Source organism: Strix aluco, chromosome 2 (genome assembly GCF_031877795.1).
Source record: "Strix aluco isolate bStrAlu1 chromosome 2, bStrAlu1.hap1, whole genome shotgun sequence".
Lineage (NCBI taxonomy): Eukaryota > Metazoa > Chordata > Aves > Strigiformes > Strigidae > Strix > Strix aluco.
The window spans coordinates 56,582,130-56,602,228 of record NC_133932.1 but is presented as its reverse complement, the minus strand read 5'-3'; the positions used below and the strand labels follow the sequence as shown (position 1 = coordinate 56,602,228).

The window sequence follows — 20,099 nt, the reverse complement described above, 5'->3', positions numbered from 1 at the left end:
AGTTTGACATCAGTTTAGTAGAACTGTAGTCTCGTAATTTCCTCCACTTAATTGTCCTATCTGCTGCATATTCCTGCTGTCCTCCTCTTGTTGGTTATTCCCAGCTGCCGTATGTAATTTTGTCTGTTTTCTGGTCTAGATGTCAGGTCACCCGCTGCCCAAAAAGCCTTCCCTCAGCTAGCCCCTCCAGCGATTGCCTCTGTCCTGCCGCTAATCGTAGGTTCTGGCTGGTGGCTTTGTACAGTTGCCTTTAACTTTAGGCTATCTGTGTGTACACAAATAAAACATGTTTTAAAGCACTGATGGACAGTCTGACTTAACCACTCTGCCCCCATTTTTTTATTGTTTATCCTCTGTAAAAATATAATAAATAGTAGAAACAAAAGGAATTTTCTTAAAAGCACTGACTTTTAACCCGGCTATGGTTTTTGAAGGAGGAATTTCGGTCATCTTGGTGAAATGTGGGTATATTTTCAGCAAGAATTTCCCATAATATTTGTGTTCTGAATTTGGATATGGATCATAGCTGCTGTTAAGAAATGGATAGCTGCTTGGGAGACTTGGCTACTTGTGTGGAACTGTTTCAGCAGTTTCTGAGCAGCCAGACAAGTTATATGAGAGCTGCAATTGGACATAGCATTTTTATTTTATGTTTCAACATACTAAGCCAGTATTTCTTAGCTGTTTTGGTTTTGGGGAATATGGTAAAGGATAAAAACAAAAGTATATTATTTCTCTGTTGTTGCTTATTAGTCAATGCTTCTTATTTCTAGAATAGTAGAAGGAGATTTGGGGGTGTCCTCAGGTACATTTTTTGTAGGCATTTGTAGGCAATATAACTTCTGTTACTTCTTCTAAGTCAGCAAATTGTATAGGTTCTCTCTTACTCATGCATGTAGCTTCACATACATTTTGTGTCACAAAATCTAATTGTTCAGGGTTTTCATAGACACCCTCTCTATTAGCATTACATGTAGCAGCGAATATGTTGCACATGATGAACAGTTTTCATATAATACATGTATAGTACCCTGGCCATCAGAAAATTGTTAGTGAGATTTAAGAAAATGTAAAAGGACTGCCTAGTACAAAAAAGGGAGTTCTTCTTGGTTTGGAGTAAATTGATTCAACGTAGTGCACAACACAGGATGTGATGATCTGAAACACTGTAGGAAACAAAATAATTCCCTTCAGGTTTTGGGTGCCAAAATGGAGTGTTCATGTTTTCTGGTCACTCCACTGAGGTTTTTACAGCATTATTTCTGTTTTTCCTGAATGTTTTTCTTCAGCATGAGGTCACAAGAGAGGTAGATAGCTGATGCCTCTTACTTTTCTTGACATAAACTCAGGTGGCTGTAAAACAAGGACAGTTATGGACTGAGGAATAGGATGGCCAATGAAGTTACTGTGTACGCTGCCCTGTTGTACAGATGTTAGAGCTGCTTTGTAGCTTACAGAGTGAGATTAAAAGGAACTGCCACCAGCTTGTTTGTCATGATGTAAACAGTGGCAAGCCATGGCTCAGGAGGTGGTGATCGACAAATAATTCAGATATTTGTGAGAGTGACATGCTTGTCAGCTGTCTCAGCATAGGTTGTCCAGATTTGTAATACCGTGTGTTAAAGGCAGTTAGCACTTGTTTCCTTTAAAAAAAAAAAAAAAAAATCGTCTGATAACGAACACACATTTTTCTCCACACTTGCAAGATGGTTGATTCATTACTGTAGCTGGCTAATGCCATCCTGTGCCTTCTGTTTTACACATTGATGTATGCTGTGTTGGCTTATGTTACTGTAAAATTAATAGAAGCAAATACACTGATATGACATTATTAGCACTCTTTTGTGTGCTTATTTGTAGCTGTTTAAAAAAAAAAAATACTGCAAAATACAGTGTGGTCTTAGACTGAATTTCAAGTGACCTTTAGAAGAGATGGTGCTGTTATTTCCTTGCTGTAGGGTAGCATTTTATTTCTAAGGGAAGTGTATCCCAGCAATGACTCTGAATGCAAGTTACCTTCTTTGAGTCTTTGTCCAGAGCACAGAATCTCATTTGTGCAAGTTTCTGTCTGGCCATCAGTATCGTGGGTTTTTTTTTTTTAATGAAGGATTGAATAGATGTTTGATAAGTTATTTTATTCGGAACTCAAGGTTAAATCATGCAGTAAAATGAAGATAGATCATTTGAATTAAGAAAAAAGTTGTAAGGGATTTTTATCTTGAAAATATACATATAGTGTGGTGAACTTTGTTGTACTTTTGACTAAGCCATCAGTAATGTAGTTTGCCAAACCTTATTTCAAAATCCAGCTCGTTTTTTATGACTTGGCTACTTGAGAAGAGCCGAGTCAATAATAGAGGACGGACAGCGAGGAAAGCCGTGGTGTACTCCAGAGTTCTCTAACAGGGGGTCCAGAGTTCATGACGGCATTTGCTGCAAACCACCCGTGCCTGGCTGGCGTGTGCTGCCACGGTGTGAGACTGCGTGGGTCTAGCTGGTGCGTGGCTGTTTCTGAACCACGGAGGATGCGCTTTGCTTCAGCAGCCGGGCAGAGTGTGCCTGATGCATTCCTGCCCTGCTTGGTGGGGTGGGAGGCAGTGGCCACTGAGGAGTGGGGTGCTCTCTTCAGGGCAGCCTGCTTGGAGGAGCCCGGTGGGTTGGGGCTGCTGGGGGGTCCTGGCACAGTTGGGTGGCTACAGACCCTCTCTGTTTCTCGCAGAGAAGGTCCCACAGGCCCGGAGTGCGCTGCTGCCCAGGCCTGAGCTATGGTGGTAGAAGGTGTCCAAGAAGAACCTCCAGGACTGCAATGTGACTTTTAAAAACAAAGTAGCAGCAACCCCCCACCCACCCTCTCAGTGTAAACAGCTCGTTGCCTGTGTCTGTGAAAGACAAAAAAAAAAAAAAATTATCTTCCATTCCTGCTCAATTTCTTAGGTTTTTTTTGCTGTGCGGTTGGAGGAAGTAAGAGCCGTGGTACAAGACAAGAGGATTAGTTGAATTTTATAACAATGGCTGTAACTTAAATTAATGTTTGAAAGGAGGTAAGAAAAAAAAGTCTGGCTGTGTGCATGATTTCTCATTTTGCCTTCTCTCTTTCTTGCCTTGTGACACTTCAGTAATATATTCAGCATAGTACTTTGGATAAACTATTGCTAGATTTATCAGAATGTTTAATTCCCTTCTGGTTATACTGTTACTAATTTTTAAGTTGCCTGGTATTTTTCAGATCTGTAATGTGAATTAATAGATTTTTCTAGCTTGTATTCCCATTTGTCAGACAAAACCATCTATCCCATTAGATGGCTATTCAGGCTGAGATCAGATTTAAGAATGTTTCTCCTAGTTGTCTGTTGAGGAGTATCATATTAGACACTTCTGCCTCTGCTGTTGGACCTGACCAAAATCAGGAACAAAAATGAAAGTACTGTTGACGGTTGCTGTTCATGCGTCCTTCCCTCCATTTCCCCTACAAATGGTGGCTTTTTTTCAGAATTTGGTGGGTCTTTTTCATAATTAGCCCTCGTGTTTAGTGCTTTTCTCTTCATCCAGGCACATGTTGAAAGATAAGGTTGACTCTGGGTGTAATTTAGGCATCTAGATGTTGTCTAAGAAATGGCAGCTAGTTTGCAAGCACTTTGGAAACACCTTTTTGATTTCCTATTCAAGATCTTGCAAAAACAGGCTCTGTTTGTCTTAATTTAGTTCCTCCCAGGGGAAGTTTTGCTCAATTAGACATAGGGATTTCAAGCAGCCAGGGCCCTCTGATGTGACATCAGGGCCATGGGAAGACTGAGGATCTTATCTAGTATTTTCTGATGCCTTGTGGTTTTGGTGGTCTGGTTCTGTTTTTGAAAGTCCGTGACAATGAAATTACTGCCCCATGCTACCGGTCAAACTGTATTTTAGAGAGTTGAAGTATGCTAGAACTGTTCCTTTATTATTTAAAGGTTGAGGTTTTCTGTGGTTTTTTGGGGAGTTGAAATTAGATTCTATTATCAAAGTATGCTAAAGCTGAGGGCAGTTTTGCAGTAATTTGTTTAAAATGGTATTTAGACGTTGCCTTCTACTGTCTTCTTCCCACTCCCCACCATGAACTGATGCATTCAAGAAGTATCTGTTGTTGCTGCATATTCAGAAGGCTGTAGTAGCTGGAATCCTTCTGTGTATGGGTAATGGATAAAGATATGAAATAAGTACACAAGGAGTAGGAAAAATGCCTCTGTCAGAAACAGTTTTATTCAGCTGCTCAGTTTTATTTTTTAGTTTGATTTCTGTATTCTGTTTAGCTTGATAATTGATGCAGAGAACATGTTAACAAAACTTGGGGTTTCAGATATGTCTGTTTCACTGCATGCAAATACCAGACTTCCATTTCTTCTTAATGACAATATTTAATTGGGGCAGATCCAAGGCACATGACAATGCTCAAAGATTTTTCTCTCGGCTTGGTGTTCAGGATTTGGGTTATGGAAGCTTTCTTACATATTTCTGTATTTGCTTTTGAAGGGTTTCAGAGTCATAAAAGATCGTGCCTAATGACTGAAGAGAATAATTACTTTTGGGAAGGATAAACATTTAAAGATAATGAAGAATCAGCAAATCAGTTAATCTGAAGTTATGGTTGGCTCTTTGATATGTGCAAAATTGGCCCCCGTGGACGACACTTACTTTTATCTGGGCTGTAGATCCAGTGGCCACAACCAGGTATTGTTGTAAACTGGTCCTGGAGGAATTCTATCTTCAGCTGAAAGTTCTGAACCTTCTTATTAGTGTCTACCAGTTGTCATGGGGGGAATAGGAGATGATCACTGGTGACAGATAAAATGCCTTAGTTCTTCTTTACTACTGTGAATAGCATACTTCAGGGCAGCCCTGTTTTTTATTTAATTAAAGATGGCAGCATTTTTATTCTGTCTTTTGTCTTTATAATGTTTTGAAAAGTTTTTTGTCTTTATTGTAAAACTTTGAAATATTGCAACAGATGTACCTTGTAAGTTGTTTATATAGAAGCAGAAAAGACTTCTCCTATTTTATAGTATTTGAGCTAATTAAAAAAACCTAGAGAGTAAAGCAGTATTTCCAGAAGACACTTAATTTCAGCAATGTAGTGCTGTAATTTGTGGCTGATCTCCAATATACATATCTGCATCTGTTCCGTTTTGTTTTTGTTATTCTGGAAACCCTTAGTTTCCCTAACTGGAAAAAAAAATCTTGTTCTCAGAGTTGTGTGGGTTAAATCAGAAATATATTTTTCAGGTGACTTAGTTAAGCCAGTGCAAGGCACAGGGAGAAACTTCCAAGTTCTTAGTTTAAGCTTTGCATGTTTTGACCTAGATGAATTGAATGAAGAAGGTTCACAGGCTACATAGATATAACTGTGACTGAATTGAGAATCAGTATGACGTTATGCTTTGTCTGAAGGGAATCCAATTTGGAACAACTTTGAATATAGTTTAAAATAAGTGACATCGAGTTGTTAATGGTCTGAATATCTGGAAGACAGATTTTTATGTATTCTTTTTTCCTACAAGGTTTCCTTTAAACCCATTAATTAAACTGTTCATGCATGCTTTTATAACATTGGAATGAAAACCGGTTAGGCCAGATGCATTGGCTTTCTTCAGTCTCCCTTTTCCAGAAAGTGAGCATTGTCCTTGTCCTGGAAGCCTGAGCCATGGTGGGATCACAGAGAGCATTGAATTAAAGTTCTTGTAGTATGAAAGGTTAGAGTATCATGTGCAGGTTTTATGTACGAATAAAGGGTGAGGGTGTGTTTGTATAACAGGCAAGCATGTCTCATAACTCATTCCAAAGAAAATCTTGTCTATAGTGTGATAATTTAGGAGCCGATGTCTAGACTACTTTGAGAAATTGTAAACATGGTGTCTTCAGAACAAAACCATGAGAGTTTAAGAAAAAAATCTGCATGTTATATTTTTAATATTTGACTGAATTCCAGAGAGATCAGAAGTATCTTGGCAATATTTGTTCTGCCTGACTGTTGGATGAATTACTGAAATAATGCATATGCCAGTCCATATTAACATTTTCTTTCTTGAATACAGCAGCTTTGGATTTGCATGATTACATGATGTAAACTATGTATTTGTCAGTAATGGAAAGTTTTTACTTTAGTGGTGTTCAAATTTATGTATATCTTCATCTTATTAAACTGTTTATACATGTTTGAGAATCCATAGCATGTGATCAAGCTCTTTATTATTTGACCTAAATAGCTTGATCTTTGTGCTGTTGTACAGAGCGGTTCAAACATTTAAGCTTGTGATGATATTTTTTTTTTTTTTATTCTACTACAATTAATTTTGAATACTTTAATCTCAAAAATACTTGAATAGTTTCAGGAAGCAAGTAAATATGTTTTTTCTCTGTTTGCTGTGTGTGCAGTTATGTGCTTTTTGTTAGTATTGAATGGTGTGCTTACTGGACCACTGGAATAGCTAGAATGTGGCCATAGTAGTATTTCTATCATTTGAAGTCTTTACCATTGGATTCTTCTGGTTGGTTTTGTTTTGGGGTGGGGAAGGACTTCTAGTTCAAAGACAGACATAATTTAGTTCAGACAAAGTTACTGTTTTTACAGGTGTTATCAGATGAATTGCAGTTACCAGTCCCGATGACCTCCCTATTCTGCAGTGTATTTGTAAGCATAGTCCAAATCTGGTGTCAGGAAACCTTAACTGGGTATTATACCATACAAACACAATTTCCAGTTTATGCCAAACAGTATTATGCCATAGGTTGTGCTGAACTTAAGTCACTCCCTAAATTGATGCCTGTATTTAATCTTTGCAAAGCTGTCATCATTCTAGGTATTAGAAATGCCCCCACAAGTAAACATTGAAGGTTTTGCATCTATATCCAATGTATAATTGAAATGACTATATTAATAGCTTTTCTGTAAAGGAATTTTATAGCAGCTTTCAGAGGAAAACGTTATCTTAGTGGTTAAGATATGATTAAAATGATGATTTGGGAAATAGACGTGATTCAGCTGAATGTTAACGATTTATTTATTTGTATCATTTGTTCTTCCTGGTTTTTTTTATATACCTTATGTTCTAGAACAGTGTTAGTTTAGGGTCTTCCCATAGAATTTGTAACCCAGTATTTTCAACATTCCTGTCAATACTGAAATTGCTGGTTTGGTTTTCTATTACCCACTGGTCTACGAAGAGTTTACCTAGCAAGGGGTGTGATATTTTAAGCTGCTAGATAGTAATGCTGTTACTTATTAGTTACTATTTCTGCTCTAATAGCTTCAGAATTCTTTGGAGACATTTGTTTGTGTCTCTTCTTTTTGAGGGAGAGGAAGCTATTTGGATGGGTCTGGACCAAGAGAATATCATTAACAGTTGGAAATGTATAACTAAAAAGAGAAGAAATCTATTATATAGTGCTTTCTTAAATTTTATTTCATTTTTTTAAGGACAAACACACTGCTTTGACACCTTGTAGAAATGAAAGCCTATTAAAGCTTCTAGTAATTTTTAGCAGCGGTGAACTCCAGCTTCACACTTGTGTTCTTTGCAATATGGGAGAAAAACTGGCAGGACTACATGCCATTGTAATGAAACTGTTAAACATAGAAACTTGAAGGGAGAGGCTTGTCTTACCTGTTCAGGGAGTATCTGTCAGCATATTTAAATGAAATTTTATTTTGAAACTGTATGTTTGTAATTATTAGCACATTCCTAAGCAGCATAACTAGTTTGTGATCAAATGATGGAGGTATCTTCAAAACATGTAATAACATTCATTGCACTGTAAGCTCTGTACCTTTTGTATTTATTTGCATTATTTTTATTTTTACAGGATTACAAAGCCATTGACATTTGCTGACTGTGTCGGTGATGAGCTTCCTTTAGGATGGGAAACTGTTTACGATCAACAGATTGGAGTTTATTATATGGACCACATAAATCGTGAGTAGATGTGTCATTATTTTGAGGAATCGTAGCAAGCTGATGTTAGCTTTGTTTCAGATACCATTTAGGCACCTCATGATACAGTGAGAAAATATATGCAAGTAATTTCTTGCAGTGTCTGTTTTCTCATCTTTCAAATGAGGGCACAATCCTTCCATTTGTAAAGAATTTTACAACCTATGATTGAGTTATAGTGTATGAAACTATTTTGTTTTGCTTTGTTGTACTGTGGAGTATCAGTAATTTTGTGGGGTTTTTTTTTTCATATGTCAGTTAAGAAGATCTTTATGTTATACCCTTGTATTTTCTAAGTCATCCGTAGTTCACTTCTATATTGAAAACCAAAATACATTCTGAGAGAAAAGTGCTGATTTTTAATTGGAAGCGCTATGAAATACAGTAATCTCATCCTCTCTCAAGCAATGTGTTCTATGCTTTAATACAGTACAAAGTGCTATCAAAAAGACAATGATTCTCCCTTTCGGAAACCAAGAGGGAGAAATTTCCAACATTTTCTCTTTTGGACTATTACTGAGCTTTGTATTGCCACTGTCTGGCACATTTGCCAGTTCTACTTTTAAAAAAAGTCTTATCTTTATAACTTTGTACTACTGCTGCTGTTACTGTTGTGTTTCTTATCACCAATGAGCGGATGCTTTCAATATTGTGGAAATTGGTGGTGGGGAGGCAGAAAAGAAGAAAGTAATGTGGGCTATCACAGCAATGGTAAATAGTATAATCTGCAAAACCAATCTCAATACTATCTACTTGAAATCTAGTCAATTAAAAAATAAAAATGTAGAAATAGTTTTTGGCTTCCTGCCATCATTGGAATTACTTGTGTATTGTGGTTTCACAATTACTTATTTAAAAAAAAACCCCAACAGAATAACAAATGTTCCCATGATATTGTTTGACCCACGCACTTATTTGTTGTGAAATTAACAAAGATCACAAATTAAATAATAAACTTTGAAGAGCTGTTAATGCACTGATCACAAGGATAGATAGCTGAGACAATTGAAAGGCAATAAATACAGACTGTTAGGTAATTCTTACAATAACTCTGTTTAAAAGTAGTAGTAGCTTAATAATTGCTGTTTAAACTGTCATGGTAACTTTAGTTAATGTTGAAGTTTAATGAAAAGTGAGGTTTACATCGGAGTGCAGTAATGGAATGCATTTGCACCAACATATATACACATGTGTGAATGCACATATTAAAAATTACAAATGAGTATATTGGCAACTCTTCTTTTTTTTTTTTCTTGAACTTTTTAAAAGGCTTTCAGAGGCCCTAAAGATAATGAATAAAACACGAACTCCCATTGCAATGCTGTGATTAAAAAAGCTCCTGAAGCTTCCTACAGATAGGCGTCTTTGATAGGAATAACAATCACCATTGCATGCAAAAGGAATCACTACTTTTTGCTTTTCAGACTTTGTTATTAGCTGCTTTACTGTAGACATCAAGTTTGAACTTACAAAAAGGATATTAATTATTGTAGGCATGTCAGATCTGGCTTGCATTTTTTTCTGTGCAATTGAGAGCAAAAACTGTAGAAGAGAGTTTTTGCAGAGAGAAATTGAGTTCCCCAATGCTCAATGGAAAGGTACTGAAAGAGGAGATTAGTATAAATAGATCTGGGAAAGTAAAGCTAATCATATTAGGAATTAAAAAAAGGTAATATATGAACAGAGGCATAGAAACTTCATAGGGCCCATGCTGAACTGAGTGAAAGGAATCATTCTGCAATTAACAAGGTTGCAAAATTTGTCTCTTTCATGATAACTAATTACTTGCAGCCCACAGATATTATCCTAAATGGTAATTCAACCGTCACAGCAAAATGGGTTTGTCACCCTTAGGCTAATACAGTGCTTGCATATACAAGCAAGATTTATATTCAGAGAGAAGACAGAGTTGATATTATAGCTGGATAATTATTATTCAAAAATTAGTAGGATACTCGGTCCAATTTTAAATGGTGGATAACAAAGGTACCAATCAAGACTGCATTAACCTCCTTTGTAGAAGTGAGAACTAATGAGTAGACAATCATGTGCATCATATTGTGGTGTCAGGCAAGTGGCAGAGATGGTGTAGGAACTGAAGAAATGTGTCTGAAGAGAGTCCCTTACATTGTATTCTGAACTATGTCTAAGATACTTGGAATGGCAACTTCCACAGGAAAACATTCGGACTGCCTTTTGTGGCTGACCGGGTTAAATGCTTTATACAGCGTTGGAGTTCTGTGTTAATTGACAAAACAGAAGTGCTTTGGTTTCAAGAAATACTGTGAGAAAATGCAAGGGATAATGCAAAGAGAGTCTTTCAAAAGTTATGCTTACCAGGGACCTCTTTGTGCACTGTCTCAAACTTTTTGCTCTTGCATCTTTTAAAAGAAAACATTAATACATCTGATTTTTCCAAGCCTCTTGCTATGTTTGTTTACCCAGAAAGTAATAAAAAGATTTCTAGGCAATAACCTTCCATTTATATTGAAAAACCCCAGGAACAGAGGAATCTTCTGTAAATCTCAATGGTGCTTCCAACCCTGATCGCCATCGTGTTCTGTAAATTCAGTACTTTGTTGACACCCTTACTAAGCTGCTCTTGGCTCTTGTCCAACCATTGCTTAAAAACTTCGGCGGCTGCCAGCTGCAGAATTCCTTTCCCTCCTCCTCAGAGTCTTGGGAGCCTTTGAAGTCTCCTTTAACCAGTTGGGCATTCCCCAGTGAGGGAATAATATATTCTGTGCATTTGTCTGGGGCTGTTCTTGAATTACTGTAGTATTTTATTTTTATTTTTTTCAATGAGTTATTAAAAAAATGAAGGAAGTTAATTTTATCATACAGTGTAGCTTTAGTTTTGTTGTTACATGGCAAACTTGTGTAGAAATCCAGGGCAAAGTGAAGCCTCTGTGCTTAGAGAACGTTACTGCTGTACTGAAGAAGTTTTCTGCCTCAGAAGAATGCTGCTAGCTTTTGAGATGTCTTCTGAAATAATTTGGTAAGAGATGCAGTGCCTGGTAGTATAGGACCTCAGAAGCTTAATGTGTGATACAGTGTAACATTTTAGGCATGGCTGTTTATTGAGACTGGAACTATTAATTTCCTATTCAAAAAGAGACACTTACTAGGATCCAGTTTTTCTGTCTCCCATGTATTTATTAATTTCTGCGTTAGCAGTTTTAGGAATATTAAATTTGTACAGATTTCAGGAATACTTAAGGACAGATGAGTGAGTGTTGCAAATTTTCATGCCCTCAGTAAAGGATGGGCTGCAGTGTGAACTCTGTTTTCTTCTGCTTGCCCTGCATGCAGAAGAGGATTTATGGAGACTGCAACAAGCCATAGCACGTCCTCTCCTGGGCCTCATAGGTAGTTTGGGGGCATTGGAGCCAGAAGGTGCTCCAGGGAATCGAGGGTCCCTGGATGTGGGGAGGAATTGCAAAACTATAGGCACAAGTGTTGCAGTGTGAGGACTTGCGGGGAGAGAAGAGTTACAGCTGTTGAGAGAAAAGGTTATTTGCAACCTGATACACAAATCTGTTGTAAGTACTGTTCATAGATGAGCTTTATGTTTTTCTTTATGTACTGTTCAGATAGTTCAGATGGTAGAGCTGCTATCATGACCCTTGACACCATTAGAGTTCTTAATGTGTTGGGCTCAATCTTTTATAGTTTCTTGTTTAATCACTGACACCAATATACTAAATTATGTACTCAAGATTAATAAAAAACAACTGGCTTTCATCTCTCGTCAGAAACAAAGTTTCGAAAAATGACGAGGTGCTTACCTCCTGACTGTGCTGCAGGTTATGCCACTACTTTGAACATGCAGCAACTTCTTGCTGGTAGAGCCTCAATCATCAGAAATTAATATTCACTTAAACATGAGATTTTACGTGGACATCCTCATGTAAAACATATTTGCTAGCTTGAGCATCACCACAAAAAGAAAAGAAATGAACCAATAATGTTTTAGGATTTTAATGCATGTGTCCTCCTCAAATGTCTTTGCCAGTCCAAAAAGAGATTGCTGAACGGTAATAACTTTGAAAATCAGTATATACGGGAAAGATTTTATACTGGAAACCTATTTTTGATTTATGTTTGAATACGAACTGTTGTAAACTCTGGAAAGGGAAAGAATGAGAGTGCTGTTTCTTAAGACAATAAAAAGAAGCAATTTAAATGCTTTTATGGATTTAAGATTAAAATGCTTACTTTTCTGTGAAATGACCGTATTCTTAATTACGCAGGTAATCCTGACCTTTCAGGATGTTATACTTGTGAAGTTGTATGTAGTATCCTAAGGTTGTTCCAACCATTTATAGAGTTGTGGGCTAAGTATTGAGATACCTTTCATTCACCTACGTGGTTCTGGGTTTTTAGGTAGTCCTCAGAATTTTCAAGTTGACTACAAGGGAAGGTTAGAGCCAAAACACTGTTTGCTTTGGGTTTGCTATAGTTTGTAAAGAAAAGAAACAAATTTAAATGTGTTTCGTATTTGAAAGGGCTTTTCCTGTTCTTCCACTCTGCATCCTTTCTTCTTCTCATCCAGGCTGTAGAGATTTTGAGCACTGTAGTGCTGGATGTGCTAGTTGAGAACAGACCTTAACAAAATGATTTGTACTTTGTGGGATAAAGTGTCTTACAATTTTTATTTATTTTTATGCTTTTCTTCTTAGAGCTCACACAAATTGAGGACCCAAGGGAGCAATGGAGAAGGGAGCAGGAACGCATGCTAAAGGAATATTTAATAGTTGCCCAGGAGGCACTCAATGCCAAGAAAGAGATTTACCAAATAAAACAGCAGCGTTTTGAACTAGCCCAAGAAGAATATCAACAATTGCACAAAATGTGTGAGGATGACAGCCGTTCTTATGCCAGCTGTGAGTTTACTAGTCTTTTTTTGATTTACCCACTTGCCTCTCACAACGTGGTGTAAGAAATAGTGGGAAGTGTTTCCATCACCAGCTTCTCCTCTGAATGAAGATCCTGACTACAGAAGTGAGGTGATACCCTTTGACTGCTATTCAGGGACTTCCATTTCCTGTTAGGTCTATCTATTAGAATATGCCTTTTTAACCTTAAACAGGGATATATCCCAGCTAGCATCTCTAGCCATCTCAAAGCCAGCTGTAGTGATGCTTCATGCAAGGCAACAAAGACAAGATTGAATGTTGGTGGACCAGCCACCTACTTGCACTCCTAAATTCATACGTTATTCCACCCTCAACATGCGGGGGGAACCATCAGCTTAGCAGAGGCCTTCTGCAGATCCATGGTTGGTTTATTGACTTTTTATAAAGAGTTAGGGACAAGGTGGGGTGGTCAAGAGTACCTCTGACCGTGAAGTAGGAAGCGGTGTTTCATTAGTGCACCTCATTCTTGAATGCCAGCCTCTGATCCTAATGCTGGTGGTGAAAGTTGTAGAGCTTTGGTATCTTGCCATTTTCACTCTTCAGATGGTTCTGGTAACTTGGAGTAGATTATACACTTTTTCTGAAATCTGAAGTTGTTGCACCGTTGTTACGGCTGTTGGGTGATGCAACAGGAAGAGGTTTCTTTGCTGAAGAGTCAAAGCAGTCTAGTTCAAAGTGGTATATCAAATGGATATATGTACCAGCCACGTGGAAACATAGTGGAGTTTGTACTGGTGGCTTTTCAGTGGCTGCCCTGTGTACAGCCATTGTTCAAACTGCAGGATTTGCTGGTAAATGCCAAGTACTTGATAAGTATGGGAAGCTCTGCTTAGAACTTCCTGAAGATGTTCAAGAAACCTGACTGTGGAAGGGCAGTTAAAGCAGGCATCTGGATAGAAGTGTTTAGCTACTGATCCAGTGGTATTTATTAATCCAAGGTAATTCATATTATACGAAAATCATCAATAAAAGATGTTTTCTAGGGCTGAGGTGTCATAGGTGGTCTTGATCAAGTGTTCTTTTACCGTTGAACGGGGATTCTCATCTTTTTGTTTATTTTTAAATATATGTATTCTGTGATTTAGTTTGTGACATAACTGAACAGTTGTGACTAATCTTATTTCTCCCTGTTATGTTCAAGTTTCTTATGAGTTATTACAAAATATTTTTTTCTTATTACAAAACAAATTTTAAAAAAGAAACTATTGTTTAAAAAGTGTTAAACTATAGGTTAAAGACTTGGAATCGGGTAAAAGATAGTGTCATCAGTATTTTTTTTAGATTGTAATCTATATATTTACTACAATACTTTTTTAGGAGGTTGGGCTCTTTTTTTTTTAAATTTGCAATAGTTCTGTGGGATATTTTGTTGAATTACTTCAAGTTAATATAAAGAAAGAAACTTCTGTTCAAGATGATAGTATATTAGAAAAATATAACCTGTTTTTCATATTTTTAAAGCTCTTGTTTTTCCAAGTTGCTTGAAACAGCAAAAAAATGACTGGAAATGACAAAATTGTAGGTTATCTGTAGCATGAATGCAAATGCTATCTCAGTTGACTTTTATGTTTCTTAACCTTCTGATATTTTTTTTTTAGGCATACCTATGGAATTGATAATGAGATACTGTCAAATAATTTAAATAAAACCTTTCGCTTGTTTTGAAGTGAAAAAATATTTTGATTTTCTACAGATGTGTTAATATATTTTATATTTGTTTAATTTGCATCTGTTTTGAGAAAATGGGATGGGCTAATTAGTCAGATGCTATATTTAAAAAAAAAAAAAATCCCTTTAGGGATTAATCATGCTATCAACTCAAGATTCCCCAAGGTTTCTTCATTTGTTTTTCTTAATTTGACTCTACTCTGGGATGCTTGCTTCTCCATTTATTGTACAGAAATCTTAGGCTCCTAATTCAAGTGCAATTAGACAGCCAAAGTTACGCGCTTATATTGTGAATATTCCTGCCTCCACCACCACTTGTTTCAATCTGTTGCATTAAAAGAACTAAAACTTCACAAACTGTTTCCTCCTCTTTGCTTGTGGGTGATGCCATTGACTCAGTGTTGTGTGCTCATGAGTGGGAGGTGGTGTGAGCTCAGCGGTTGTGGGTTGGCAGGGAGGTGCCCATGCAGCAGTTTTGTGACTCAGTTGTGATCAGCACTGTTTTTTTTAAAAAAAAAAAAAAAAAAATCCATTCGAAAATCCTGGATTTAGAGAATTAGTCCAAGCATGACTACTCATTTTGGCAAGTCCCTGCATGCTTGACATGACCTTGGCGTTGCAGTATTCTTTCGAGAATTGAAAGGCTCAGTGCAATGCAGACATGGATATGGGTTTCAAAGCAGCAGCCTTCATCTCTACAAAAGGATGGTAGGTCTAACAGCACAACCCCATCCGCTCGCATACCGGGCATTTTTCAGTGGGTCAGTGCTGCCATGAATGGCTCACTCAGTAAATCATGGTTGGTCTTGCCCAGCCTATCCTCTAGGACCTTTACTTCATCTGTCTAGGCTTTAGCTTGTAATGGCACAGCTTGAAATCATTGCCTGACTAGATAATGCTGTGTTACAAGCTCACTTGCCAGAGGTTGATCTGTGTGTCGGATCCATGCACTGTTGCTTTAGAAGGCAACTACTCTCTGTAACTGATTGCTGATTGAATTTTGTTCTGACAATAGTTTTGTTACTTTAGTCTCTATCATACTGTTATGTCAACATACCTAGGAAGCAATTAGCAGTTGTTAATGTTACACAAATTGCTTCCGTCAGTAAATGCCACCGTCCTGTCATGGAAGCCAGTTGCTTTTAGGCAATATGCGTGCAGTGCTGCTATATACAACTTTTGTTGTTGTTCAGGACAAAAAAATAATTCAACAGGCCAAAGATAATTCTTCAGTTGTACTTTAGCACAGAGGATTATTTTAAAACCTAATGACTTGTAACACAAAGAGCGAATGCAATGGTCTATTAAATAGCACCACATCTTAACAAGTGTATTAAAGAAGAAAAAAAAATAATGTAAAATACTGTTTTCCATCTGTTTAGCATTCTCTGGATTTTCAACTAATACCAAGTATGACCCATATCAGATTAAAGCAGAAATAGCCAGCCGTCGTGACAGAGTGAGTAATCTTTTTTTCATTTTGTAAAAATATGAGTTAGGCATGGGGAAGGGAGGGGGAACTGTGTGTTTTTCTTTTACCTTAGCATTTACACTGGGTGTCCCAAACATTTTTTGAAATATAATATTTAAAAATGCCTTTCTGTCTGACCTATTGTTCTGTTAAAATGAGTCTATATTGTGAGTGACTTGCAAAATAATGCTTTTTCCATGTTACAAGCATAAAGATTTTTGTCGCGGATGTCAGAGGCAAATGCAGCCAGGCTTTCAGAAATTGCTTTCTCTCTGTGAACTGCCACAAGTACTAAATACTCTGCAGCCAAATTCTTTCTTGATTGAATGCAGTTCAAACCCACTGTCTTCATATTTTCCCATTTACCCATTTTCAGTGGGGTTCTGTGGATGTCATTGAACTCTAGATTTAGCCATTTATTTGAAAATCTGTTCACAATTCAGTAGATATGTTGACCAAACAGAACTTTTTAGCTGATGTGGCTACAACTCCTGTATGAGGGGAGGGGAATGCAAACATTCTGACAGTGATAGGCAGTTCTGTAATAAAACTGTTCCATTTTAATACTTTGGTTTTTTAAAACTGGAATTATGCTTGTAGTACTGTCTTTGCTGAAGGAAGAATAGTTGACTTCTTGATTTTTCTCCCATGCTGCTTTAGTAGAGAGTTAAAGTTTGCACCTTGGTTTCAAGCAAACTGATATAGCAGTCATAAACAGTTATAAAAAGCAGTTTATAATATTAAGCTCTAGAACCTATTTCTATTTTATTAGTGGATAAAATGGAATTTAGTATACCAGGCACTCAGCTCACAAAATAAAAAAAAAAAAACATCTTTGCAGGATAGTATTCCATTTTTGTTGTAGTGACCAATTTTCACATGAGTGCCTCTGAAAATAAATCCTGTTCACCACCCTTCAAAGGCATTTATTCTATCTGTATATGTTTACTACGTGCTGACTAGTGTTTGCTTGTTTTACATACTCTAAATGTCAGCATATTCTAAACAAGAAAATAAGCCATATTTATTTAAATAATATTTAAAGAAAATAAACAAGGTCTTCACTTACATGACTATTTCTCTCTGTTCCTGCCTCTTAAAGCAAAATGATCTCGTAAGTGCATAGGATAACCTGTTCAACGTGTGCATAGGCTTTGAGTTGTTTCAGGTAACAGAACAAAATGCACACTATAATGTGTTTGTGTACATGATATTAGCGATGCATTTTTTCACTTTACTTTTGGTGAGTGGTGAAAGAGTTGATGAGCGTATAGGAGTGTTTTGCGGGCTGGTGCAATGAGTTTTGAGGAAAGGTCAAGAACACATGGGGAAGGGAGGGTCATGCAGGATGGTGGGACTCTGGCAGTCCTGGTTTGCATCCCTGTAACTGTTGTGAAGCCCCTCACTGTTGGAGTAGAGCTCACAAAATTAATCTGTGCCTGGATATGTGGCAATTTTTTTTATTTTTACTCTTTCTTTTTTACTAATGGTTTTGTCATTTATTAACGTACATGTGAAAATCAAGAGCGCTCTGGGTAAATTTTAGAAAAGGTACCAAGTTCAATAGCTTGAGCTTCTTCCATCCCTGCCTCTCTTTGGGCTCTCAGTTCAGTCTTACACCTCACCACCACACACTGAAACAGCTCTGTTCCCCCCATTTGTCTCTAGTCCCTTGCATCCTCCTCCCCCCATTGCCCTCAGTTATCGGCTTTTGAGGACAAGAAGCTATTTCTTTGCAAATCATTCTTGGTGCTGATAGCACTCTTCCAAAGTCTGCCCAACATACTCAGGTAACTGTTTTCATAAAACCACAAAAATATGTTTTTGGAGATATCTCTGCTTTGTCACTTTTGATTTATGTTTGCTGGTTGGATCAAGATAATTGGCGGCAGGGGGATTGAGAGGGCAGGACAATATGAAAATAACTGTAGAATATCAGGCTGCCAGTTCTGTTGCCAGTGATTTTGTTTTCCCAGATTGAAAGATTAACAGTGTTAAATGTTCAGGTTGGTTTGTTTTTTTTTTTTTTTTTGTAAGTTGACTAAAGAGTTGAAGACGAGAGGTGACTGCTACAAGGGGAGAAGAAAAACCATATGAATTTAAACTTGTTAGCTGTTAGCATAAGCTATTAGAAATAGAAAACTGAAAGCTGAATGTTGTGATTGCTGTTTGACTGGGTCTGATGATACATCAGAAAGTCTTCTGTTGTTTTAATGTAAATTTTAAAGAAAAAAAAAAAAGGAGGACTTAGATTATCACTTCCAATTTTTTTAAGTGATTTAAGATTTTTGTATTTGAAAAACAATTATTTTTATTATGAAAGTTTCTGTTCCATATTATTGCTTTAAATTATTTTCTTATATTCAGCTTTCTAGGCTAAAACGGGAATTGGCACAGATGAAGCAGGAGCTGCAATATAAAGAAAAAGGAGTGGAAACTCTGCAAGAGTAAGTTAAGAGTTTGTGGGAGGATCTTTTTTTTTTTTCTTTATTCGCCTTGGAATGAATTTCTTAGAAAAGCGTTGCCAGAAAAAACCCCGATGTTGAAACCTCTTAATTGCTTTGCTTCAGAGTTTCTGCTGTGATAGTGATGCAGGTTGAGAGCAGTGTGAAATGATGGAAGAAGGGTTAGACACAATTGGTTGGAATGGTGGTTTCATAGATCCACATGCAAAAACGGTTTTATAGGCCCTGTTCTTTAACTCTTCCTGAAGATGTTGTTGAGGTAGAATTAGGTTTTTAAAATATTTTCCAAACAGTTTCTGGAGATATCTACTGCTTGGAACACAGCCCGAAGCACCATGCAGTAGAGTAGTTTTCCTGTGAACAGTACCAAGGCTTTCTGGCTGGGCACAGGACTTCTGGGGCGGAGGCTGTACACCACAACACTGCTTCTTCCTTTTACCTGATGGTCAGGCCATCTCATTCTGCACAGGATAGCTGATTTTTGTGTGTACTGTAAATCTGATGGTCTGTGAGACCTTGGATTTTGTTGCATGTGTGCAGAATGAGTGCGTGTAAATGTGACTCCTTGTCTCTTCCCTGTGAGGGGAAAGGTAGCTCTGGGCAATTTGCCACTGCTCCCAGGGCTATTAGGCAGCTTGTGCTTAGTGGTGGCAAAGGTTGTGAACTGCTGTGGTGACCCTCCCCCTGACACTCTTCCTGCAGGCATTCAAGATGGGAACTGGGTGACTTCCATCTGTGTGCTGCTTAGTCACCTACACAAGTGGCACACACGTGGGATGCCCAGTGGGACAGGGAGAGGTTGCCAGGCCATGGGAAAGATGGCAGGTAAACACAGGTTGTTGTGACTTCCAGATCTGTTCCACAACGCCAAGGGCTAGAGCGTGTGTTGAACAGCTCTTGGATTTGCCTTGGAAATGTGGCCATGCCTTTAGAAATCTTGGACTTTTTTCCAGCATGCATGTGAACGAACTGCCTAATGCAGGCACTTCCTGAAAATGTTGGAACTGTTGCCTGTCTAATGTGTTTTGCAGCATAAGAACAGTATCTGTGGAAATATTTTGAAGCTTTGGATTTATTGCGTTGGTGCTACAAAGCATGGGCGCACACTTTCGCTTCAGGAATTCTGGCAAAGTTCCAGGGATCCTGGAGCAATTAGGTTACTTATTTTCCAACTTTGATTTGGTTGGTATTATGTTAACAAAACTGTATAAAGGGAGGTACTCAGATTTTACTTTTAAAGGAGAGGGAATAGCCCAGCACTTCATATTGGTGTGGTTTTTGTTTTTCAGTGTTTTTTTTTTTTTTTTTAAGCTTACAAGGTTCTTTTGTTTTATAATGCATTTCAAAAGCTTCAGAGAAGAAAACTTGTTCAACCAAAATCCTTCATTGGCACGTATAATGTAATAATTTTCAGGCATAAATATATTTTTATTGACTACACAAAGCCTTTACAGATAGTTAGGGGAATTGTTAATGTATGATATTAGCTGACAATTAGTAAAATAAAGCACTCGGTATATTGAAACAGCAAATACTTTAAGTAGTATTTTAAGTATAGTCAGCGTTTTAGGGTGATGGCCTAGATACATAAACAGTAACGGAACAAAAGCAATTT

At 37.4% G+C, this 20,099-nt stretch overlaps 1 protein-coding gene across 5 annotated transcripts in view; it reads left to right on the top strand.

The window, feature by feature from the left end:
* WWC3 (WWC family member 3) overlaps nucleotides 1-20,099 on the top strand; it is a 102,507-nt gene that overhangs the window by 30,936 nt on the left and 51,472 nt on the right. For all 5 annotated transcript variants that reach the window (XM_074814850.1, XM_074814849.1, XM_074814848.1 and 2 more), the window contains exons 2-5: nucleotides 7,834-7,943; nucleotides 12,644-12,847; nucleotides 15,931-16,007; nucleotides 18,387-18,466. In XM_074814850.1, the coding sequence (XP_074670951.1) occupies nucleotides 7,834-7,943; nucleotides 12,644-12,847; nucleotides 15,931-16,007; nucleotides 18,387-18,466 (471 nt within the window). The remainder of the gene's footprint in view (nucleotides 1-7,833; nucleotides 7,944-12,643; nucleotides 12,848-15,930; nucleotides 16,008-18,386; nucleotides 18,467-20,099) is intronic.